At 44.2% G+C, this 23,398-nt stretch overlaps 1 protein-coding gene across 1 annotated transcript in view; it reads right to left on the minus strand.

The window, feature by feature from the left end:
* Nucleotides 1–2,186: 2,186 nt before the first annotated feature.
* Nucleotides 2,187–23,398, minus strand: part of FYCO1 (FYVE and coiled-coil domain autophagy adaptor 1) — an 82,782-nt gene continuing 61,570 nt past the window's right edge. Inside the window, exons 16-19 of the mRNA XM_074945528.1 lie at nt 8,533–8,628; nt 6,375–6,585; nt 3,747–3,856; nt 2,187–2,587 (exon numbers count right to left, since the gene is read on the minus strand). Of these exons, the coding sequence (XP_074801629.1) occupies nt 2,512–2,587; nt 3,747–3,856; nt 6,375–6,585; nt 8,533–8,628 (493 nt within the window). The 3' untranslated portion in view covers nt 2,187–2,511. The remainder of the gene's footprint in view (nt 2,588–3,746; nt 3,857–6,374; nt 6,586–8,532; nt 8,629–23,398) is intronic.

The raw sequence follows: 23,398 nt of genomic DNA on the forward strand, positions 1-23,398 counted from the left end.
TTTTAAAAAATCTTTACAACAGAGTGATAGATTTTTAAAAAAGAGACAGAGAAAAAGTAAATCCAGAGGCCACCCTCTCTCAGATTATTCATAACATATTATAAATCACAGTTTGGCCTAACACTTGACAGTGTCCCTTTAACTTATGTTTGGCATTTTAAGAAAAATATCTTAGTGAAATTAGTATTCTAGCTAAACAGTAGCAAAATGCTTTTAAAATCACACCTAAAAGTTTAAGGAAAATTGCAGTGGACTTCAGTTAAACATCCATTATATTGCATAGTGTATGGTACATAGTATTCCACTTTTAAACATTAAATAAACTCTCATTGCCTAAATAAGAATAAAACAAAACCAAAGCACTAAAATAATATGCTGGTAAATAATGAAATTGCCAGTGCATAATTTGTTTATTGCTTATGTGCTACTCACTTTAATCTCAATTCCATGTTGATTAGAATCTTTTTAATTTAATCGTATTTTCAGCAGTATAGAGCTCAGTTGTGACGGTCTATGACCTCTCTGTTCCTACAAAGAAAAGGACCCTGCATCTTCCCAGGGCACTTTGCAAGTAGTACTAATATAATAAGAAAGACGAACTGGATTGTCAACTAAATGGCATGTCTTGAGAGGAGTCAGGATCCTGGCAGGTTAACATAGGGCCCGATCCAAAGCCTGTTGAAATCAATTAAAATTAAAATTTATTTCAGTGGGCTTTGGAGTGGGGCCATAGCGAGGGCATTTATGGTCTAGAAATACCCTGTATAGACCAATTAAAAAGTGCATCACCCGTAAACAACATCCATCCCCTTTCATTGCCATTTACAATAGCAATAATGACCTCAGCAATAGGGATTGGCGGCCTTCAGCTGTAGCTTGGGCCCTGGATTCCCACTGTTTTCTGTTCCCACCCCCAGGTTTCTTTTCTCTCTTTTAACTCCCCACAGGGCCCCCTACATCAGCTGATATTCCCATCAGGGAGCTGTCAAATTCCTGGCAGGCTCTGCTGGGCTTCCATCAATTGCTGCATTGAAATCTGTCATGGTCTCACACTCCCAGGCTATTTGGGTGAGGGATATCCAGTCCATTCTGAGATTTGTCTCACTCATGAGGAGATCTGGTTGGAAAATGTCCACCCCCACAAATAAATTTAACTTTCTGTTTATAACCTAAGAACTTTTCAATTGACACCCCAAAATCTTTTGTTTTTCCAGTTTTTGTAAAAAAATCAAACAAACTCAAAACCACAAATAACCCCTTAAATTTTAAATCTATGGAGCTTTTTATTTAAAACAAAAAAAAACCAATTTTCCACCAAAACCAATTTTGACTGAAAACTTTTAACCAGCCTGGCCCACAAGTGCATAAGATTTTAATAAAGGAGCCACCTTGGGCCCAGCAGAGAAAGGAAGGGCAAAGGAAAGTGACCTGACTGAGTTGGTACCAGGAGAGAGAAGGACAGGAGCGTAGGGGAGAAGGACGAGGACCTCACTAGGTTTGGATATGCATCCAGGTTTGGGTGGACTTATCCAGACTGGATCAAACCTAATGAGGCTCACCAATTGCGACCTTCCGCTCAGTCTATAGAAAGGAATCATTCTCATCATTTGTATCCTTCGAGTTTTTATTTTTGTGTGATCGCTGTGGTTTAAAAGAGCCAACTCAGAAAAAAGGAACATGGCCCTTTCCCTTTCTTTAGTGTCACACATTAGAACTGCTGGATTTTTCTGCCAGTTATACACCAGATTGTGACACAGTAAGTTGCTTTGAGAGAAACCTGACTCTGCAAGAGCTCCCATTGATTTCAGTGGGTCTACTTACAGAGAAGGGCGGTCAAGTGTGGAAGAAATAATCCTTCATTTTACAACTGTTGCATCTCTTTTTTTTCTTTTTTTGTAATGGACATTAAACGTCAGAGCGTTTTTTAAAACCCTGTTAGACATTTTAAACCAAAACTGAATATCTAAAAAGTATATTTGTTGCTTACAAGTCTGAAAAAAGGTAAGAACGATCCTTTAATGATACCTATCTTTAACGTCTAGCGTATTGCATATTTGCATTTTTATAGTTTTTTATAATTTTGAGCTGGTCAGAAAATGTTTTTTCCCCAACGGAAAATTTCAATTTTTTATTTTTATTTTTATCAAAAATTTCCAAGAAAAAATATAAACTTTTCAACAAAATAATATTTTCCAATTTTCAGCCAATTAATTTTTCTTTACAAAAACGTCAAAAACCAAATTTTCGTTGAAAAAAATGTTGAAGAAATTTTTTTTGACCAATTCTACCTAACAACATGGCTTTTGAGCAATCTCTACACAGCACTGAACCATTAGTGTTCCTGTGAAGGGTTTCTTTCTTTTGTGTAAACACATTGTAAGTGCTTTTTTTTTTGTGACTACTGCATAGCTTAAGGAGGTGTTCAAACAATGATATTTTTAGTGCTTACATACATATAAATAATAGTGTTTCTTAAAAATATAATTTAAAAAGGACACCATATATTCAAGGCTATGGAAAATCACTTCCATCGTAGATCACAGGGTGTTCAACAGTGAAGTGATAAAATACTTTTTTTGAGATAAACCTGTACAAAACAAACAGAAAATTATGTTAGTCTAACTCAAGTAAAAGTAAGATCATAATAGCTGGTCAAACCCTGCAGTCCCTACTCAGGCAAAACATCTATTGGACTTCAAGAAGTTTTGCTTGAGTTAGGATTGGATGCAGAACTGGATGCAGTAGGAGGATTAACTACAAGAAGACAATCCTGACTCTGAACTGGCTGTAAATAATCATGTAGTAAGTTTCTGTTGTTTCCTGTCTCAGAGATCAAGAGCATCAAAGGATGGAACAATGTTACAGAATCACAGGAAACTATCTTTAATAAAATCTGAAACTCAGGCCACTGAACCAATTTTTGACCTTTTTTTTTTTTTACTAGCCAGTCTATTAAAGTCTACAAGTAGAATATAGAATAGAATATCAGGATTGGAAGGGAACTCATCTAGTCCAACCCCCTGCTCAAAGCAGGACCAATCCCCAACTAAATCATCCCAACCAGGGCTTTGTCAAGCCTGACCTTAAAAACCTCAAAGGAAGGAGATTCCACCACCTCCCTAGGTAACCCATTCCAGTGCTTCACCACCCTCCCAGTGAAAACGTTTTTCCTAATATCCAACCTAAACCTCCCCCACTGCAATTTGAGACCATTACTCCTTGTTCTGTCATCTGCTACCACTGAGAACAGTCTAGATCCATCGTCTTTGGAACCCCCTTTCAGGTAGTTGAAAGCAGCTATCAAATCCCCCCTTATTCTTCTCTTCTGCAGACTAAACAATCCCAGTTCCCTCAGCCGCTCCTCATAAGTCATGTGTTCCAGTCCCCTAATCATTTTTGTTGCTCTCCGCTGGATGCTTTCCAATTTTTCTACATCCTTCTTGTAGTTTGGGGCCCAAAACTGGACACAGTACTCCAGATGAGGCCTCACCAATGTCGAATAGAGGGGAACGATCACATCCCTCGATCTGCTGGCAATGCCCCTACTCATACAGCCCAAAATGCCGTTAGCCTTCTTGGCAACAAGGGCACACTGTTGACTCATATCCAGCTTCTCATCCACTGTAACCCCTAGGTCCTTTTCTGCAGAACTGCTGCCTATCCATTTGGTCCCTAGTTTGTAGCAGTGCATGGGATTCATGATGAAACACTGCTTATTTCAATCTCTACACTCAGACTCTACCTACCTAGAGAAGGTGTTGTCAAATATCAGTATGTAGATACCACAGTTTCTTGCTTTCACCTGCCCTCTGATAGTTTCCTTATGAGAGTTGCAGCGGGTCATAGGAATAAGTACCTGGAATTGAAAAATCAAAACAGAACTTGGTTTCAAAGCTCTACCTTTACTCTAGGTTTGGAAGAGATATTTAGACTTATACCTTCCTGGTGGCAACAAGAGGGCCTCCTTGTGTGTATGTATTTCTCTTGGTTTGCATTATCTATTCTTGCGAGTGAATGTCAGGTCATATTTAAACTGTCTCCCTGTGACAACCTTCTTCTGACATCTACATGTGGAGTAGATCTATAATGCACACCAGTGATGGTGGTGGTGTGTAAGGAATGTGTAGCTACACACTGTGGTGAAAAGCAGGCTGTGTCCCTCTGAAGTGTACATACAGCCGTGAAAGGATCTGGCACCTGGGGAGGCAGTGGGACATCTCACTGCTAAAAATAGCCATGTAGACAGGGGAGTGTAGAGAGCCGGGTAGGGTATACACCCTAACGTTCTGCCATGTCCGTACTCTACTCACCTAAGTAGTTCATCAAAATCTATACTACTATTTATACCTGGGCCAGGGGGCATGCAGTGTATGCACTCTACACACCGCTGTAAAGAGTGCGCAGTGTAGACATACCCTTGGTTATAAGCTTTCATTGAATATTTAATATGTATAAAAACACTTCAAAGATACATAAGTGCTACTCATTAATATTTCTATAATTAAAAACAAAACTTATAAAAAGAATAGTCAAGCCACATAAACAGCTGTGGCCTGATTCTTCTCTCCCATACAACAGGTTTACACCAGTATAGTCCCTTGACTTCCACGCTTCCAATCTGCACTGGTCAGAGAGGAGAAACAGGCCCATGACATCTGTGGAAAGGGGTGAGACATTTGTTCCCATGAAGCAAGCCACAGCTAGGCCTGATCTGACCTGACCTCCCTCTACTCAGTTCAAAGCTCTCATGTGTGGACTTGTGAAACCAACACTGCGGGGGGGGGGGGGGGGTACTAAATTAGTTCCAATGGTGTCTAGTTTAATTTGGCCTTTTAAATTACTGCACGTTTAATGCAGCACCAACTGAATGTTTTATTCGTATTTTATCCAAAAAATGCCCATTGTTTTTGCTCAGTGGAACATACTGCATTAAAAAAACAAAGCCACAAATCCCGCATCAAAATATATTTGAAATGGAAGGTTTTCCTAAGAAAAGTTCGCGTTTCTGAATCTTTTGCTGGCGGTTGCCATACTATTGAAAAGGGAGAACATTTCTGTAGGTGATACTATGGGAAGCCTAATATCTCAAACTGTACTGTCGTGCCTCAATCAATCATCAGGAGAACTTTAACTTTCCAAGCAGGAAACTGCTGAGATATTCCATTTATCCCTCTCACCGTGTAATGGAAAATGGACTTGTACCGATAACTGATTTGAAAAATTCTGGTAACTTGGTGTGAGAGCTTTTCACGTACAAGCAAAATGGATTGTTTCAACCTGTAGATTTCTTACTTCACAGCTGGTGGGATTAACGTCCGGTAACAAGCTTTATGGGCCCATTCAGAAACGCACTTAAGCACACATTTAACTTCAGTGGACCTTTGATGACATTAAGCATGTGCTTCAGTATTTAGCTGAACGGGGCCTACATTTTTTTCACTGCTGACGTTTCCTTATCCCCAGCTGTATATTAAACAAGAAGAATGATCCAAATAAACTTAAGAGAAAAACAAGCTTCACTGGCTGGCTCAGGGAACTGGTAATACACTGCTGCTGCAGTGCTGTACGTAAAGACATGACCTTAATCAGTGTTAGCTGGTCATGGGAAACCTTAGGTCTCCCCAGTAACAAGGGTTAAAACTACAACTGCTTTGTTTTCACTACAATTTTAACACAGGTTAGTTAACATAAGTTAGCTTAACAAGGGTTAACACGGCCCCTTTTTTCCTATAAAAGACACACGCAGTGTGAATCAGGAATGTAGTGTGGGGCTTTCTGCACTGATCCTGCAAAAGGTTGAGCACTTTGGGTCGTATCCAGCAAAGCACTGAAGCACGCACTTAATTTTAAATCTGTGAGTAGCCCCATTGACTACTTCATCTTTCAACGGATGGCCTGTGTTTAAGAGCCCTGCTGGATCGAGCCTTATGCTATTTACAAATAATATTTATCTTTTGCATTAGATGTAAGGAAAAAAACTAAACACTACACAGATTTTGCAGGTTGGAGCTGAAGGAGCTGATTGTTTAGCTTAGTGACAGTGATTTAACTTTAAATACAAACACCAGAAGCTAAAGTGCCAGTCAGTGCAATGTCACCCTATTTCCCCAGGCAACGCTAAATAATTAAAGGTGTACTTCTTCCCACCAGAACAGTGCAATGGACTTTGGACAAGGAACATGTCTCCTGATGAGACATTTTGACATTTTCATATTTGTTACTACAGCGATGCAACTTCCAGTGACATTTGTTGGGGCCATGGTAAGTAAGCTTGCTGGTTCCTCCAGACAAACTCATTCACCTCATGTGGTGAAATGCAATTCCTGAGGTAGCTCAGTGAGGAAGAAAATCCCATTCTGAAATAACGTCCTTACTTTGCACTGATCCAGTGTTGCTTCTTCTGACTCTTGGTAGACAACGCTGAATGCTATGCTCTTTGGGTCTGATGAAAACACCCAGCTGATTGTAAGGCCAGTCTCTGTCACGGTGATAGGGATGGTGCTGTAGGTGCTGGACTTAACGAACAGCTCCCTGTTGTCTTCCCCAAAATTTAAAATCTCTTCAACTGTAAGGGGTAATTTTATCCTGAAAGACAAACATAACCATTGGAGAGGATCAAGTTAGATTGTGAAGACATCTGAACAGTGGACGCTGATATTTTATTTTCCTTTGCCAGACCTACTTCCTGCAGACTCCGCAGTGACTTTGGGGGAATGTCTAGAAGATGCAGCTATGGATGAAAGCAAGGACCAGATTATCACAGTCTAGTGCTTTCTATTGCTGCTGGCATTAAGCGACTTCACTCATTCATTTATTCCAGTGTAGTTAAAAAGAAGTAATATTGAGTGTGATACAGATACTTGACTTCAGTGTCACTTAACACTGTCGTTTCTCTTGATCAGCGAGTATATGACTTCATGTTTGTAATGGCGATGTCATGAAAAAGACTGCTGCCCTCTGCTGTCTCCTTTATATGTAAGCCAACGTCACTTACCATACTAACATCACTCATACTGAGAAATGGATGTTTAGGGAGATTTACAGAGCAAGTGAACATGAGCAGCTGTTCTACTAAATGTCACAGTGTGCTCTGTCCTGGGGCTTTTGGGATAATTAACCCTGATACTCACATTGTCAGTGGACAAGCGAACTAAATAAGTATCAACTTTTGGAACCTAAGATTAAAACTGAATTCTCTTCAGGACCTTGGGAAGTTCAGCCCTTTAACATTTTGTCAGACTGCCTCTCTATAGTGATATATTTCACATCTATGTAATTAGATCCTCAGCTCATGGTCTTCAGTGAAGCTTCACCAATTAACCGGCTGAGGAGGATCAAGTCCCCAGTATCTCCATTGGAGTTGGTCTGATATATCATTATTTAGAATCAAGAGAAATCATCTGAGCAAAGAGCTAACTGTGATCTCTGGTATTATGATACACTGTAATAAATTCATTGTCCGCCATCAAAAATCAGCACTTGCCAGCAGCTATCACACAATTCCCATAGTTATTTCCAACTCTAAGTATGGGGATCACTGTGGTATCTCAGCCATCCGTTGGTAAACGCTGAGTTTTAATGATAACTGCTGTTCCTAGGCCAATGAGAAATGTTTAGCTTTATTCATGTTAGTTCTTACCTAAGGTGAAACAACTACAGTACTAAACTCAGACGACCCTCAATTTTAAGTAGCTGGTAACATTTCTTTCCCCCACCTCTCAATCTATTGTTTGGGTGTGTATTTTGTTACAGCTGCTGTTGCTTGGGCTCTCAGAAAGACCACAACAAAATCCCAGCACAGACCAAATCACCTTATTGTAGTCAAAGTATAAACCTTTCTCACACCTGAGCCAAATTTTCAAAAAGGGGCATCTACGGGTGGGGATAAGAACGATGAGTTTTGTGCATATCAATTCTACTAGCTGCTGTGCAAGTGACACACTCTATTGCCCCTGCATGTAAATGTTAGCACTCGAGTCGTGTGTGTGCAGGGGGTTGTGGGCACACAAGTGCTGGCTGGGTTGGGGCTTTTTTGAAGGTTTACTCCTATTGTGGCATATACATACCCATCTGGACAGAAGCCATGGACAGCAGTAGCTATGCCAGAATCATTTTGGGTAGAGGTGGCTGGTGGGAAATAAGCTCCTCCCGCAAAGGCCCACCAAACACGGACGATTAATTGAGCATTGAGCAATATCTTCCTCCAGGTATTGAAGTGCTAAAAGCCTCTCTCCAATTTCTGTTTACAGGGTCTCAGTCCCCCCTGAACTCTAGCAATAGTGGGAGGGAAGATTTTTCTGGCCCAAACGGATGGGCAGGCAGGAGGGCAAGCTGATTCTCTCCTTATCACCCCCATACCCACTATTTAACCAAGGTATATCCCCATGATGCTGTTCTTAGGGCCAAGACCTGCCCTCAGATGCATACGGTCTGCTCCCACTGAGGTCAGTGCGAGTCGACCAAGATGATATCCAAGACGCCCATTTGGCAGTTTTTCTTTAAACCGGGCGGTAATGAAGCTGTTCTGCTTACATCAGTTCTCCTGACTTCAGCAAACATATCTCAGAGTCTTGGGCCACTTGCAATTCTTCTGAGTCATCCAAGGTCGAAGAATTATACGTGCTGTTTCTGTGGCAAGAAGGAAAAAACCTGTTATTAAATATTCTCTGAAACAGCACAACATGGAGACAAGTAATTTCCGTAGTACTCCTTCCGCACTTGCCTCCTGCAGTAGGCTCTTTTCATTTACTGTGGGCCAAACTTGATTATCTTTACTACTTTAACACAGCACCACCTAGAGGCCTTGATCAAGACTGCAGCCCCAGTATGCAGCCCCAGTGTACATACATCAGTAAAGGACAGTTCCTGCCCCAAAGACTAAATAGAGAAGATAGCAATGATTCCTTTCTCCTACCCTTTGCCTAGCTCCATTTTTAAGGATGGGAAACAGAGGCACTGACAGATTGAAGTGACTTGCCAGGAAGTCTGGATAGGCCAGGAATCAAGCTCAAACCTTGTCCCAAAACCATCCCTTACTTCCAAGGCCTGCTTCCCCACAGTAAGAGTGAGAAATCCACAGTGAGGGGTAAAGTGATGAACTATATTGAATAGGCCAGATTCTTCTCTCACTTATGGTAATGTGAACTAAAATATGATCTTACTGAAATCAATCAAGTTACAGTTGGGTGACAGTAGAATCCAGTCCACTGTCTGCATACCCCTAAACAAAACAGCACAACAACAAAGTGGACAAGGTCTCCAAGATACTTAAATATTTAGTGGAAGACACAGCATTTATCAGTATAGACATTAGGGTGACCAGGTGTCCGGTTTTTGCCCAGAACACCCGGTTGAAAAGGATCCTGCTGGCTCCGGTCAGCACTGCTAACCTGGCTGTTAAAAGTTCAGTCGGCGGTGCTGTGAGTCTCAGGCAGGCTAGTCCCTATCTGTCCTGGCACCGCGCTGGGCCCCAGAAGCGGACAGCAGGTCTGGCTGCTAGGCGGGGGGGGGAGCCCCATGGGGCTCCGTGAGCTGCTCCTGCCCCAAGCACCAGCTCCACACTCCCATTGGCTGGTTCCTGGCCAATGGGAGCTGGGGGGGCGGTGCCTGTGGGCGAGAGCACTGTGCAGAGCCTCCTGACCCCGCCCCCCCCAGCCTAGAACTTGGACGGAGACTTGGATTCTACTGTCACCCAACTGCAAGGGCTGGTACAAGAAGCAGGTCTTACAAAGCTGCAGTCATGGAACGCACTGAGCAGACACTGTGCTGCTGTTGCTACCAGGCTTAAATAGGGATCTGGTGGCTCTTCTGTCCAATCAGGGAGCACAGTCACTCACTGAGAGTTCATTGGGCCCAGCCAAGCTCATTGGGTTGCTAGGCGACCATGCAAGGAGCCATCTGAGTTCCTGACAGTGTTGCCCCTCTAGGGTACCGCCCCCAGGACCTGGACCCCTTGCTTTAACCAGTGCCTGTCCCTGCTCCTGCCCTAGTCCCTGCCTCCCTCAGAACTCCTGATTCCTGGATCTGATCATTGCCTTGTCCCCTGTCCACACCTCTGGTTCGGCTTTCTGATTCTGCTGCAATAACTAGGCCAGACTCCTGTTCCGACCACTAGGTCACACCATCTGCACCCCAGTGTGTTACAAACAACATGCATTATACAAGCAAGTTACATAAACTCAAAATGGCTTGTCAGGTGTAGAATTATGATTCATGTTTTCCTGTAGTTCCTTGGCCTACTGCTGCCCCCTCCAAAGCTGTGCCTAAGTAAATTAGAGATGGAAAAGATCTGTTAGGTTGGCTAGTCCAGCTCTCAGCCAATGTAACACTTCTCCCTCCAGTATATTCTATAGTACTTTGCCCAGTCTAGTTTTAATGAGATCAAGGAATGCGGCTTCCACCACCTTCTCGTGGGCTATTTTCCATTATACTCAGCCTAGAATTTTCCTTTGCTCAGTCTCCTCCCGTGACTTCTAATTTTGCAGCATAGACATCCTTAAACAATTTGCCACAGCAAAAATCATTCTTCTGTCTTTGCTATAAGTGGCTCAGACTCTGCTGTCAGCATTTGTGCCATGATATTAAAGTTCCCTAATTAATCCATTAATCCCACACTCTTTACTGGCTCCTTGGACTATACATTAAACGACGGGGGCAACATGTGCAGGCATGTTCCATCCCCTGACCAAACACACGCTTTTTTACTATTCCGTTGAGGTCCTTGCTATTTGTGGCTGCTGGCCTTGTACATTGTCTCACTTGGCCCTCTCCTCAACTTGCTTTGCAATTTAACTGGTAAGTGCAACGAATTCTGCCCACCCATTGAGCATCAAATAAGTGCCAGGTACACTATGCCATGTTTACTCATTTTCTGACAGCTTACACCTGACTTGACACCTTTTCCACTATATTTGTCACAGCACAAGTTGACTCATTGGCCATCTTCTCACCTCAGTTACGTGATGCTACTCCTTGCTTAATGACAGCCCCCCAACCTGAAGCAAATACTCACCAGCAACCACACACCACACAACAAAAACACTAACCCAGGAACCTATCCTTCCAACAAAGCCTGTTGCCAACTCTGTCCACATTTCTATTCAAGGGACACCATTGGACCTAATTACATCAGCCACACCATCAGAGGCTCATTCACCTGCACATCTACCAATGGGATATATGCCATCATGTGCCAGCAATGCCCCTCTGCCATGTACATTGGCCAAACCGGACAGTCTCTATGCAAAAGAATAAATGGACACAAATCAGACATCAAGAATTATAACATTGAAAAAACAGTCGGAGAACACTTCAACCTCCCTGGTAAACTCAATTACAGACCTAAAAGTCACGATTCTTCAACAAAAAAACCTTCAAAAACAGACTCCAACAAGAAACTGCAGAACCGGAATTAATTTGCAAACTGGACACCATTAAATTAGGCTTGGATAAAGACTGGGAGTGGATGGGTCATTACACAAAGTAAAAACTATTTCCCCATGCTAATTTTTCCCCTACTGTTACTTATACCTTCTTGTCAACTGTTTGAAATGAGCCATCCTGATTATCACTACAAAAGTTTTTTTTTCCTCCTGCTGATAATAGCCCACCTTAATTGATTAGTTTCGTTAGAGTTGATATGGCAACAACCATTTTTTCATGTTCTCTGTATGTATGTGTGTATATCTATCTATCTTCCTACTAAAAGAAAAGGAGTACTTGTGGCACCTTAGAGACTAACCAATTTATTTGAGCATAAGCTTTCGTGAGCATCCGATGAAGTGAGCTGTAGCTCACGAAAGCTTATGCTCAAATAAATTGGTTAGTCTCTAAGGTGCCACAAGTACTCCTTTTCTTTTTGCGAATACAGACTAACACGGCTGTTACTCTGAAACCTATCTTCCTACTGTATTTTGCATCTGATGAAGTGGGCTTTAGCCCACGGAAACTTATGCCCAAATAAATTTGCTAGTCTCTAAGGTGCCACAAGTATTCCTCGTTCTTTTTACTCCACTGAAGTCAATGGTCCAAATTCATTCCTGGTATCACTCCATTGAGAACACCAGAGTTACACCAGTGAAGACTGTGGCCTATAGAGGTCAGTGGTGTTCCATTAACTTACAGAATATAATTCTGTATATTTATCTAGCCTCACTAGGTGGCAGTACATCACTCATTGAGCAAGGTTGTTCCTACGGTTTGCATCATGTACATAACTCTTTCTCGGCCATATAAGAGTGTTCAGATTGTTTTGCTTTTCTTTCTTTTAAAAGCAGAATGGATCAAATGACATGACTGAATAAAGAATAAAGAACTAAAGAATGGAAAATATTTTTCACAACCCTTCCCCCCCCCAAAATTAAACTAGAAATATTATGATAGCATTTTGAGTGAGGATTAGTGCTCCAGTTGAACAAAATAGGAAACAACTGAGCTTTTGCTACTTTCAGAAGCCAAACTTGAATAAAACTTGCTTGTTTAACTTTCCCACCATCATTTTCCATTTTCACAAGCTTCTGAGCTTCCATCTGGAAGAAGAAATTATGAAATACTGCCAGTCGAACTCCTCATAGAATTTCTTGTTTAATTTCTTGTCCAAAGAGAATTTACCTTACATGATTATTATTAGTAAGGCCCTACTTGAATTGTGGTATGATCTTCAAATAATTGTGGCTGAGTTGTGAACAAGACATGGAAAATCACGGAAAAGTAATAATGCACCTTTATTCATAGTGGTAATTTGGAAAAGCCAGAGTAGACCTATTTGTTTAAGAAAAATTTGCTGGCAAGGGCGGCAGAGCCATCCCAAAAGTGGGGGGGGGAGGGGGAGCAGGGCCCCTCCCTTGCCTCTTCTCTTCCCCTTGAGGTCCCACCCCCGGCCAAGCCAGAAGCCAGAGCCAGGCCGGGAAGCCGCAGACCCTCCACCATGCCTCCTCCCCACCCCGTTCTGGTGTCCCTGGCTGGAATGATATAAACACTCAAGTATTACGTAAATTTTTTTTTGATAACCAGACATTTTGCTGCAACTATATTACATTAATTTAAAAAAAAAAAAAAAAACCTGACTGGTACAATATCAAATTCAGAAGACGAAAAGTCTTAACACAACTGCTGTAGAAATCGAGTCCAGTCACTTTAGCTTTTTACATTTTATACGTTTTGATTGTTAGTACAGTACTAATTGCATACTCAAAATATATACAAAATTGTGGACTGTGCAAAGTAAGCTAATTAAAATTAAAATTTCAGTGGAAGCCTAATATTGCAGGATCCACAATTTCAGCAATATCACAAATGAAGTAGGGCCTCAATTATTAGTTATTATTTGTATGCGGCAGTGCCTGGGAGCTCAAGACTTGGACCAGGACACCATTGTGCTAGGTGCTGTACAGACACAGAACAAAAAAATGGTTCCTTCCCCAAAGAGTTTACAATCAAAGTATAAGACAAGAGACAACAACTGGATACAGACAAATGGGGAAGCACAAAGAAACAAAGACACAATACTAGTCAGCATGATCTGCAGTAGTCTCAGCATATAATCTGCGTAAACATTGCCAAGTTTTTTGTACCTTGCACCATGGCAAAGGAAAGTTTTAAGGAGGGATTTGAAGGCGGAACAAAGCCTGTTCAAGCTCCGTTTCCAGCCAAATACTGTGTACTGGAGGTTCAGCAGTGAAGAGTTTCAAATAAGCAAATTTTGAGTTCTAGTCTGAACTCAGACTCTGAACCATGCTTTGAAGGTGCAGGGTTAAATCCTGCCTAGGCCAGAAGTCAGTTTGTTCCCACGAATAAAGCCCCTGAGACAGAACGTCTGCTGTGGGAGGGCAGATTGTGATGATGACAAACTTCCCACTCAGGGGGACAGCACAGCCTAAAAAGCATTTGTCACTGGCCAGAGAATGTGTGAGGCCAGGACAGTTGGGGAATACACAGATACAGTACATCTCCTCAACAGCTGTTGTGCGTGGGTTTCTTGTGGAGATGCTGGCAGATTTCAAAGCTGCCCTCTAACTCTGAACCCCTGATAGAGGGCAGAGAGTAGCAACATGGTCTGAAGTCCCCCTCCAGCACATGGGGCTAGCCTGGCACAGGGAGGTGAAACTTACACTGGATCTGGCCCATGAAGTGTTCTATAAATGCAAAGCATGTTTCATTATTCTGATGATGGGCTGTAATGGAAAGTGAATTTTGTGGGGTAAAAGACAGTGGTACAAAATGTAGGCTCCTAAGACAAGTGGCCTTGCTGATGGTTCAGGACATTTGTTTATTACAATCGTTGTCTATGCAGTGAGCGATGAGGACAAGGAGGACCCTTGTGGTTGATTGGGTCCATTAGAGAATGATTAGAGCTGTCAGCTTCTAGCAGCATTAAAACTTTCACCCAGAGGTCATGAATCATTGCAGAGTCAAGAACTTGCAGGAGGGAGCAGCTGCCAGTGCACAACTGTCGCTCAACACTGCCGACGAGGACAGTGGCTTAAAGCCACTATTCTTCAGTAAGCTGTTCATTCATTCATTGAACAAAGAGTACAATTCCTAGCATGAAGCTATTAATGACTGCAAGACTAAACACCCTTTGAATTGATCAATGCTATTGTAACAATACATTTAATATTATTTTTTTTCTTACTGGGACAGCTTCATGGACACACATCTTATTTTCAGTGGAGATCCTGAGGTTCAGCAGCCATTCAGTCACACTTCAGTACCTTACAGACAAACCGTACAGAGGGCTGTTAATATAACATAGCAGGTAACATCAAGCAGTCAGCAATTCCCAAGCTTTTTATGCTGAGATGCTGCTTAGAGTAGAAGATCAAAGGTGATTTATGGAAATGTGGTTCACGAGTCAAAGGAGGAAACAGATTAGAATCATGATTTAGATAGAGAGTTACTGAAACTATGCAGAGTGGTGAATTTCCCTTTGTTCTTGATAGAACAGTAAATGTTCCGATATTGTTAACAGTGTGTTTTCCACTTGTAAAAGGATTTATCACAAGTCACACAGGAATGGGCTCCCTGAGGAATCCCAGAGGCATGGTGCCCACACATGAAATAGGGCCAATAGCAGCATGGGGAAATATTTCCTCCAAGGGGAAGGACACCCCCACACACGTGATCTGAGGGAGAGAGATCTTTGGCTGTTAGATAGCAAGCAGGTTTCAGACATGGTTTGAATTGAGTTAATTGGCCTATTCATGTAGCTAAATTGATAAATTAGCTTGAACGATCTTTCCGCGGATGGCCCACTAAGCAGTTATTGTTTAAAAATTTTTGTTTTCTGCTTTCTTTGCTGTACCTTCAAATATATACACCATTTGTTTTATCTAATCCTAACTAGATCTGACTGTTACACTTGGTATTAATGAAAAGAATATTTGAGCTTCAAAATGCAACTATTTGTACCAGAAACCTAACTCCAAGATTTATGTGTATTCATCAATCTATTGTTGCCTCTTTTTGTCTGAGTGTTAGTCAATATTTGGGGACTTGTTTCCATTAGGAGGAGAAACCGATGAAACAACTTGTGAAGAAGGTGAGAGACACCTGTATTTTTTAAAGAATATTACGTGACTCTGTTTGATGGTTAGGGTGTTGCTTGCCAAAGGTTAATGAGGGGTTCAAACAGTCTTAAGTGGTTTTTCCCTATTTGCAGAATCAAAGTCAAGTGGCCATTAGATAGCCTGATCACTGGTACTCAACTGACAGTACAGCGGTCAAAGCCTTTGAAGTCTGGTCTCTAGAAGAACATAGCAATCTCTCAGTTTGGAAGAGGGGAAGAAAATCTTAAAGAACTTGAGAACTGTTAAAAGAGCATCCCCAGAAGCAGAGAAAGAGGGGCAGGGTCTACACATAAGCAGATGGAAACCTGAAGCAAGGGGGTTATGTGGGATAAGTGGGAGCTACCTACCTCAAGGGAAATGCTAAGCTTTGGGGAAGAAGAAGTTACTCACCTTGTGCAGTAATGATGGTTCTTTCAGATATCTGTCCCTACGGGTGCTCCACTGTAAGTATCCTTATAGGTGCTCCACTGTAGATGTGTGTGCGCCTCCGTGCTGTCACTCAGAGAATTTCAATAGTAGTCTGTCCCACCTACATATGCACAGCTCCCCTCCAGCCACTAGCCCAGCCGCTGTGCGCAGGCATTCCCTCCTCGGTTCCTTCTCTACAGCAGAGTCAGTAGGGGAACTCTGAAACAGAGGGCAGGTGGGTGGGTCGTGGAGCATCCATAGGGACACACATCTTGAAGAACCATCATTACTGCACAGGGTGAGTAACTTCTTCTTCGAGTAGTGTCCCTGTGAGTGCTTCACTGCAGGTGACTCCCGAGCAGCACCCACTGCTGGAGGCTGGGACTTCACAGTCGAGTCTGATATAGATGACAGTACTGAGGCCGTGAATTGGGCGTCCGAAGCCGAATCCCCCAGTATGGCATAGTGATCTGCAAAGTCATGTGCAGATGCCCACATAGCTTAAAAAAGGCAATTGACAAGGAAACTGACCTTGTGGAGTGCATGTGTCTTGAGGATGGGGTGTTACCCCCCACAATTACTAGCAGAGTTTAATACAGCCAGAGGCCCACTGGGAGAGTCACTGAGCTGATCGCTGCACCCTTCGATCTATCCACAACGGAGAGGAAGAGTCTTGGAGATTTTCTAAAGAACTCTGTCCTGTCCAAATAAAAGGCTCTTCTCACATCTAGTGTACGGAGGATGACCTCTCAATTATTCTTATGAGGTTTTGGATAAAATGTTGGGAACTGAATAAGTTGATTCATGTGAAATGTAGAAGTCACTTTTGGAATGAACTTTGGATGTGGTCTGAGTGTGACCTTGCCAGGGAAGAACACAGTAAACATGGGATGTGCCATCAAGGCCACCATATCCCCTATCCTTCTTGCAGAGGTAATGGCAATGAGGAATGCCATCTTCATGGAAAAGCGAATTAACGAACAAGTGGCCACGGGTTCAAATAGCAGTCTGGTTAGGCCCTTTAACACTAGGTTGTGGTCCCATTGCGTAGTGGAAGCCCTAGGTTGTGGGAAGAGGTTTCCTTTAAGGAGCCTCTTCATAGTTGGGTGGGAGAAGATTGAGTAGCCTTCCACCTGCTGGTGCAAGGTTGTGACTGACGCCAAGTAAACCTTCAGTAAGTTAATAGAGATACCAGACTTCTTTAAGGATAACAGGTAGCCAAGGACGACCAGTAGGTTGGCCGAATCAGGGGTGACACACATGGGCTGGCACCATATCTGGAATCTATTCCATTTCGGTAGTTATGTGCGACTAGTAGCATCCTTTCTACTATGCAATTGTACTTCTTTACCTCCTCAGAACAAGATGCTGCTATGTGCTGGAACCCACGAGGGAGCCAGGCTTTGCGATGCAGAACCTAGAGACTCGGGTGGAGGCGTGACCCTCATTCTGTGACAAGAGGTATGACATGATTGGCAGGGTCATCAGTGGCCATAAAGCCATCTGTGACTGGGTACAACATCTGTCTGGGCCAGGTGGGGGCACGTCTGTCTGGGCCAGGTGGGGGCAATCAGAATGGTGCTTGCTTTTTCTCTTTTTCTCTTCAGCAGGACCTTTAGAGGGAACAGGGAATGGAGTAAAGAAAGCCCCTGTCCCAAGGAAGGAGGAGAATGTCTCACTTGGAATGACATACGATCCCTGCTCTGGAGCAGCACTGCAGATGTTTCTTTTTCTGGTAAGAAGCAAATAAGTCTATTACCAGTGTCCTCCATTGCCGGAATATGCCATGTAGAGTCGTTGGCTCTATTTCCCATTCGTGGTCAAATGGGAATTTGTGGCTAAGACTGTCGGCCATGGTGTTGTGTACTCCTGGTAAGTAGGCCGCTGATATTAGGATGTTGTGGGAGATGCACCAGTTCCATAATTTCCTTGCTTCTGTGCACAGGGAATGAGACCTAGCGCCTCCCTGCCAGTTTATATAGTACATGCAGGCCATGTTGCCCATCATGACCTTCCTTTGTGTGTCCTTGATCAGCAGGAGGAAGTGAGTGCACGCATTTCATACCGCTCTGCACTCAAGCAGGTTGATGTGGAAGCACGTCTCTGATTGGGACCATTTTCCCCTGCACTGTGCGACCATTGAGATAAACTCCCCACCCATGAGGGATGCATCGGTGGTCAGGAGAAGGGATGGGGAAGACTAAGCAAATGGGATCCCTGTACAAACATTCACTGGGCCTTCCATCAGTCTAAGGATTGTTTGACTCTAGAGGGCACTGATAGGAGCTTCCTTATATTTTCTGTTTGGTCTGTACACCGAACCAAACCATGCTTGGAGGCATCTCATGAGTAACCTTCCATAAGCAATGACCGAAGTGCCCATGGCCATGTGCCCCAGAAGTTGAAGGCAATGACTGGCCAAGATCTGAGGGCTGCATTGTACTGTCTCTATCAACAATCAGAGACTGAGAAATCTGTAATGTGGCAGGAGTGCCCTCGCCTGAAATGAACTCTAGCCTTTGAACCGGTGTTGAGGTTGATTTTTGTTCATTGACCTGTAGGTTCAGACTCAAAAACAGGTGATGTGTGGCTTGAGTGTCTGTTGGGCCTCCATGAAGGATCATGCCCTGAGAAGGCAATCATCCAGGTAAGGAAAAATCATGATATCTTGAGAGTGGAAATGGGCCGCCACTACCAAAAGGACTTTAGAGAATACCTTGGGGGCCAATGAGACACCAAAAGGGAGTATTCTTTACTGGTAGTGGTCCTGGCCCAGTGTGAATCTGAGATAACACCTGTGCCTCAGGATAATGGAGATGTGAAAGCGTCTTGCAGGTCGAGGGCCGAGAATCAACCTTCTTTTTCTAAAGTCGGGATGACGGTTGATAGGGTGACCAACCTTAATTTCTGTGTTTTCACATATCTGTTGAGCTTTCTGAGGTCCAGTATGGGTCTCCAGCCTCCCTTTTTCTTCGGTATCAGGAAGTAACAAGAGTAAAAGCCTTTGCCCCTGAAATGTATGGGCACAGGCTCTGTAGCTCTTAAGAGGTGAACCATCTCCTCAGTGTAACGTAGTAGACTTTCGTGAGAAGGGTTCCTGAGAGGGATGGGGAAGGGTGTTTGGGAGGTGGAAGGGAGGAGAAGTGGATGGCATATCAACTCCGGACGATTTCCAGCACCCACTTGTTGGAGGTTATCTGTTTCTAGGTACTGCAGAATGGAGTAAAGCAGTCTCTGAAAGGAGGAGTGGGCTTTTCCAGAATGTGCTGACGAGAAGAGTGTTCTACCGGTGCCTCAACCAACCCATTAAAACTATCGCTTCAAAGTTGAGAGTTGAGATGAAGACTGTTGTGGCCCCAATTGTTTATGCTTAGAGAATTTATATTTCTTTCTCTACGTCTCATATGATCTCTGCAATGGGTACTGAGATGTGTACTGTGATGACCGGGGCTTGAACTGTGGCTGAGGGCTATATTTCCTCTTGTAGGCTGGTGTGTATATCCCCAGGGACCGAAGAGTCACCCAAGAATCGTTTAACGTGTGAAGAGGCACGTCTGTCTTCTTGGTGAACAACTTCATTCCCTCAAAAGGAGAGGTCCTCTACTATAGTTTGGACCTCCTTAGGGAAGCTGGACAAATGGAGCCAAGAGGCCCTCCTATAACCACAGCCATGGAAACTGGGTGTGCTGCCATATCCAGTGTGCATTGGAGAGATTTTTTTGCCACCAGCCGGCCCTCATTAATAATGGCCATGAACAGGTCCTTGTAAGCATCTGGGAGTTGGTCAATAAAGGAATTAACTTTGCATAGTTCTGATAGTCACACTTGGCCAACAAGGCCTGGTAATTTGCTACCTGAAACTGAAGGGTGGCTGAAGAATAGGCTTTCCTGCCAAACAGGTCCAAGCACTTCCCATTGCAGTCATAGGGCATGGATTTAAGTTGGTACTGGCAACCCCTAGAATTAACCGCATCCATGATGATGGAATTTGGAGACAGTGGGAAAACAAAAATTCTGTGCCCTTTACTGGCACATAGTCCGCCCGTTTGCATGTTGGTGGGATGGACGCAGGGGTCTGCCATATGACCCTAGCAGGGTCTAGGAGCACCTTGTTAACTGGGAGAGCCAATTTCGTAGAGGTGAAAAAGTGGAGAATGCCCACCAGTTTACAATGGGGTTCAGTTACTTCATGTAGCTGCACTTGCTGGGCTTCAGCCACTCTTTGGGCTAGGTCCTGGAATGATTTAAAGTCATCCACCAAGGATGGCGGGGGTGGGGGGCAATCACTGCCTCGACAGGTGATGAGCTGGAGGAACATCTCCCTTTTCTGCTTCTGTTTCTGTTCCTTCCCCCAATAGCTCAGGAGGGTCCGACACCTTTGAAGGTGCTGGTGAAGGAGGGTGCCTCCTTGCCTGCCAATATACCTCGCTAGGGGCTGTAAGGCTTGTTGCCTCTGGGTTTTCCAGGGGTCCCAGTATGGCCACTGTGGGTAGGGTGCTGGCAGCTGGAACTATGGCTGCCCAAACCATAGAGGTTGAGGGCTGGGCTGGTATGCTTGGTGCCTATGGTAAGATTGTGACCTGTATGGTGGGTGGAACGAGCAGTGAGAACCCAAGTCCTCTTGCTTACTGAGTCTGAAGAGGAGAGAGGCGGTGCATGGCATGGGGATGCCATTGTGTCCACTATTCCCGGTGAGCTTGGTACTGGAGCCCTTGTAATGAGAAGGGGCAAGTCCGATGCATCACAGACCGAGAGGTCTGATGCGCAACTCTAGTCTGTCGGTGCAGGTGGTACCAGTATCGGTGCCAATGGCTGTCAGTCCTGAGAGGTCCATTGGTGCCAGGTACACCGAGGTCAGTGCTGGTGCCAACGACCTAGTCAATGTAGCCTTCCCTGGGGTGGAACATCTATGTCTCATGCCCCCAGTGTACCAGAACTCCTTGCCCGTGAACATCAGGTCTTTGGGCAGTTGACTGGCGTTGTTGGCTTGATAGCACGCGTGCACTGGGTACTGACTCTAGGCAGCTTTGGCACCATCAGTACCAAAGATACTGAAGAGCCAGAGACTGTTTCCAGCTCGATCTGGGCTCACTAGAGGGACTCACAGACTTTTCTTAGAGGTCTTCAGTGAGTGGCTCATCTCTTTGGGATCACCTGCTTTCAACTTGGAAGGTTGCAGTGATAATTCTCACCGGGACTCCAGGGGTTGCAGGGCTGACTCCATGAGCAGGAGTTTTAGCCTTAACTCTCTGACCTTCCTGGACTTTGGTATTAGCTGCTGGCATCAATCACACTTTTGTGGATTGTGCTTCTCCTTGAGGCAGCGAATACTGTGAATGTCCATCTCTTACTGGGATGGAATCTTTGCAGCTAATTGGGGGGGGGGGCACGGCCAGCTTAAAACAAATAAGTAATAAAAGAAAAGAGGCTTCAAGAGAAGCAAAAATCGACAAAACTAAAGGAGTTAATGATCTGTGATTGGCCAGCTCTTAGCTCCATCTCTAGCCTAGGGTGGTTGACAAGGAACTAAGGGGGGAATGCCCACACGCACTGGCTGGTCTCATGGCTGGAGAGGAGCCATGCAGGTGCAGGCGGAATGGATTGTTATTGAAATTCTCTGGCTGACAGTGTGGGGACACACACACCCTTACAGCACCCGTAACAATGCTTACAGTGAAGCACCTATAGGGACACTGTGACGAAGTGGGAATGTTCTTAATGTTTTCTCTGAATACTGTGTGGGTGCCTCAGTTTCCCCCTATGCCCTTCTTAAGTATCTAGGTGGTGGGATAAGGGTGTGTGATCATTGCAGAGCCCTAGAGGGCCAGTGTGATGGTGTCTTCACAGAGAATGGCCGACACCCTGTCTCCTGGCAACTGATGGCCTGGGCCCCTTCTCTGCAAAGGTGCGAACTGAACGTGTTGGAGAACAAAGAGATCAGGTGACCTCCTGGCCCGGGAAAGAGACAAAGGCCAGAGGAGGGGCTGGAGAGTTTCAGTTCGGAGCTGGCTGGGGAAAGAGAGGGAGGCCCAGACCAGGGGTCTGGCCTCCCTGGCCCCAAGATGGACCTGACTTAGGGGTCCCGTTTCTATACCTACAAGCTCTGTTTTAGACTGTGTTCTTGTTGTCTAATAAACCTTCTGTTTTACTGGCTGGCTGAGAGTCACGTCTGACTGCGGAATTGGGGTGCAGGGCCCACTGGCTTCCCCAGGAACCCCGCCTGTGCGGCCTCACTGTGAGAAGCGCACGGTGTGAGAAGGGGATGCCGAATGCTCCAAGGTCGGGCCCAGGAAGGTCAAAGCTGTGTAAGCTTCTTGCCCTGGAGACAGTCTGCTCACAGAGAGGAGTTTCCCCCAGAGTCCTGACTGGCTTCGTGTGGAGTAGTTCCAGAGCATCGTCCAGTGACTCTGTGACAGACACTACTCAAAGAAGACGACAATATGCATGTAGGCTTTTGCTGTTTTAACCCCTTTTCTCTGGTTGCTATGTTCCTATGGCTAAATAAATAACACTTTGTTTTGAGGAAACTGCTCTGAGTCACACTATATTTTCATATTGATCTCATCTCCTGAAGGGAGGTCTGAAACAGGTACCAAACCCAGCTAATCCTGCTAAGGAAACATAACAGGCCAACGAGGCTGCTGAAAGTGGGTTGAATCATGGGATTCCACCCTGAAAGAAGTGCAGTTGCTGGGACTATCACTTGAAATTGCACCCGGGGGTGGAGGGGGAGGTCAAAGGTATGGCTCACACTGAACTGTGAGGCAAGTCAGGTAGACTCTTGGTGTAACCTTGTTTATTTATTAAAAATGTACACGAAGTCCTGCTTCCCTGAACACAGCAGAAACAAACAGCAGCAGGCAGTTTTCTTGCTCAAAAATCCCTGGTGTGCTACTCCAGTGAGCAATGTGCCCCAAGAGGCTCCATTGATCTGCTTCCTCTCAGAGTCCTTCTCCTACCTGCTTCTCTCAGCCTTCTCAAAGGAAGACTGCAAACTCAAACTTCTAATTCCTGTCTTTACAATTAGGGAAACTCCTTAGCCCACATGGCTTATTGCTGTCCTGCCATGTGCCTTGGGCAGCTCTTCCATTGTTTTCAGCTGCCTTTATTACATAAAGGAGGCTTAATGGGTTCCTTCCAGTGGCCCTGAAAGAGGGCTTGGCATACCCATTGACTAACAAGGTCTGTGACTGTTTCAGGATCAAAGACTCACTTGCTGTCATTAGCAACTTCCTGCATAACACTATTGTAGCCTTATCTATAGTGCCCATTAGAAATGGTCAAAACATGGGATGAAATTATCACCTTCCCCAGCTGAATTTTGATGAAAAATTGGAACACACTTTTTAAACTAGTTGTAGCGTACATCAACATGGTATCTCAATGTTCCAACTAAAGAACAAGAACACTCCCATGCGATCTGC

Source organism: Natator depressus, chromosome 2 (genome assembly GCF_965152275.1).
Source record: "Natator depressus isolate rNatDep1 chromosome 2, rNatDep2.hap1, whole genome shotgun sequence".
Taxonomy (NCBI): domain Eukaryota; kingdom Metazoa; phylum Chordata; order Testudines; family Cheloniidae; genus Natator; species Natator depressus.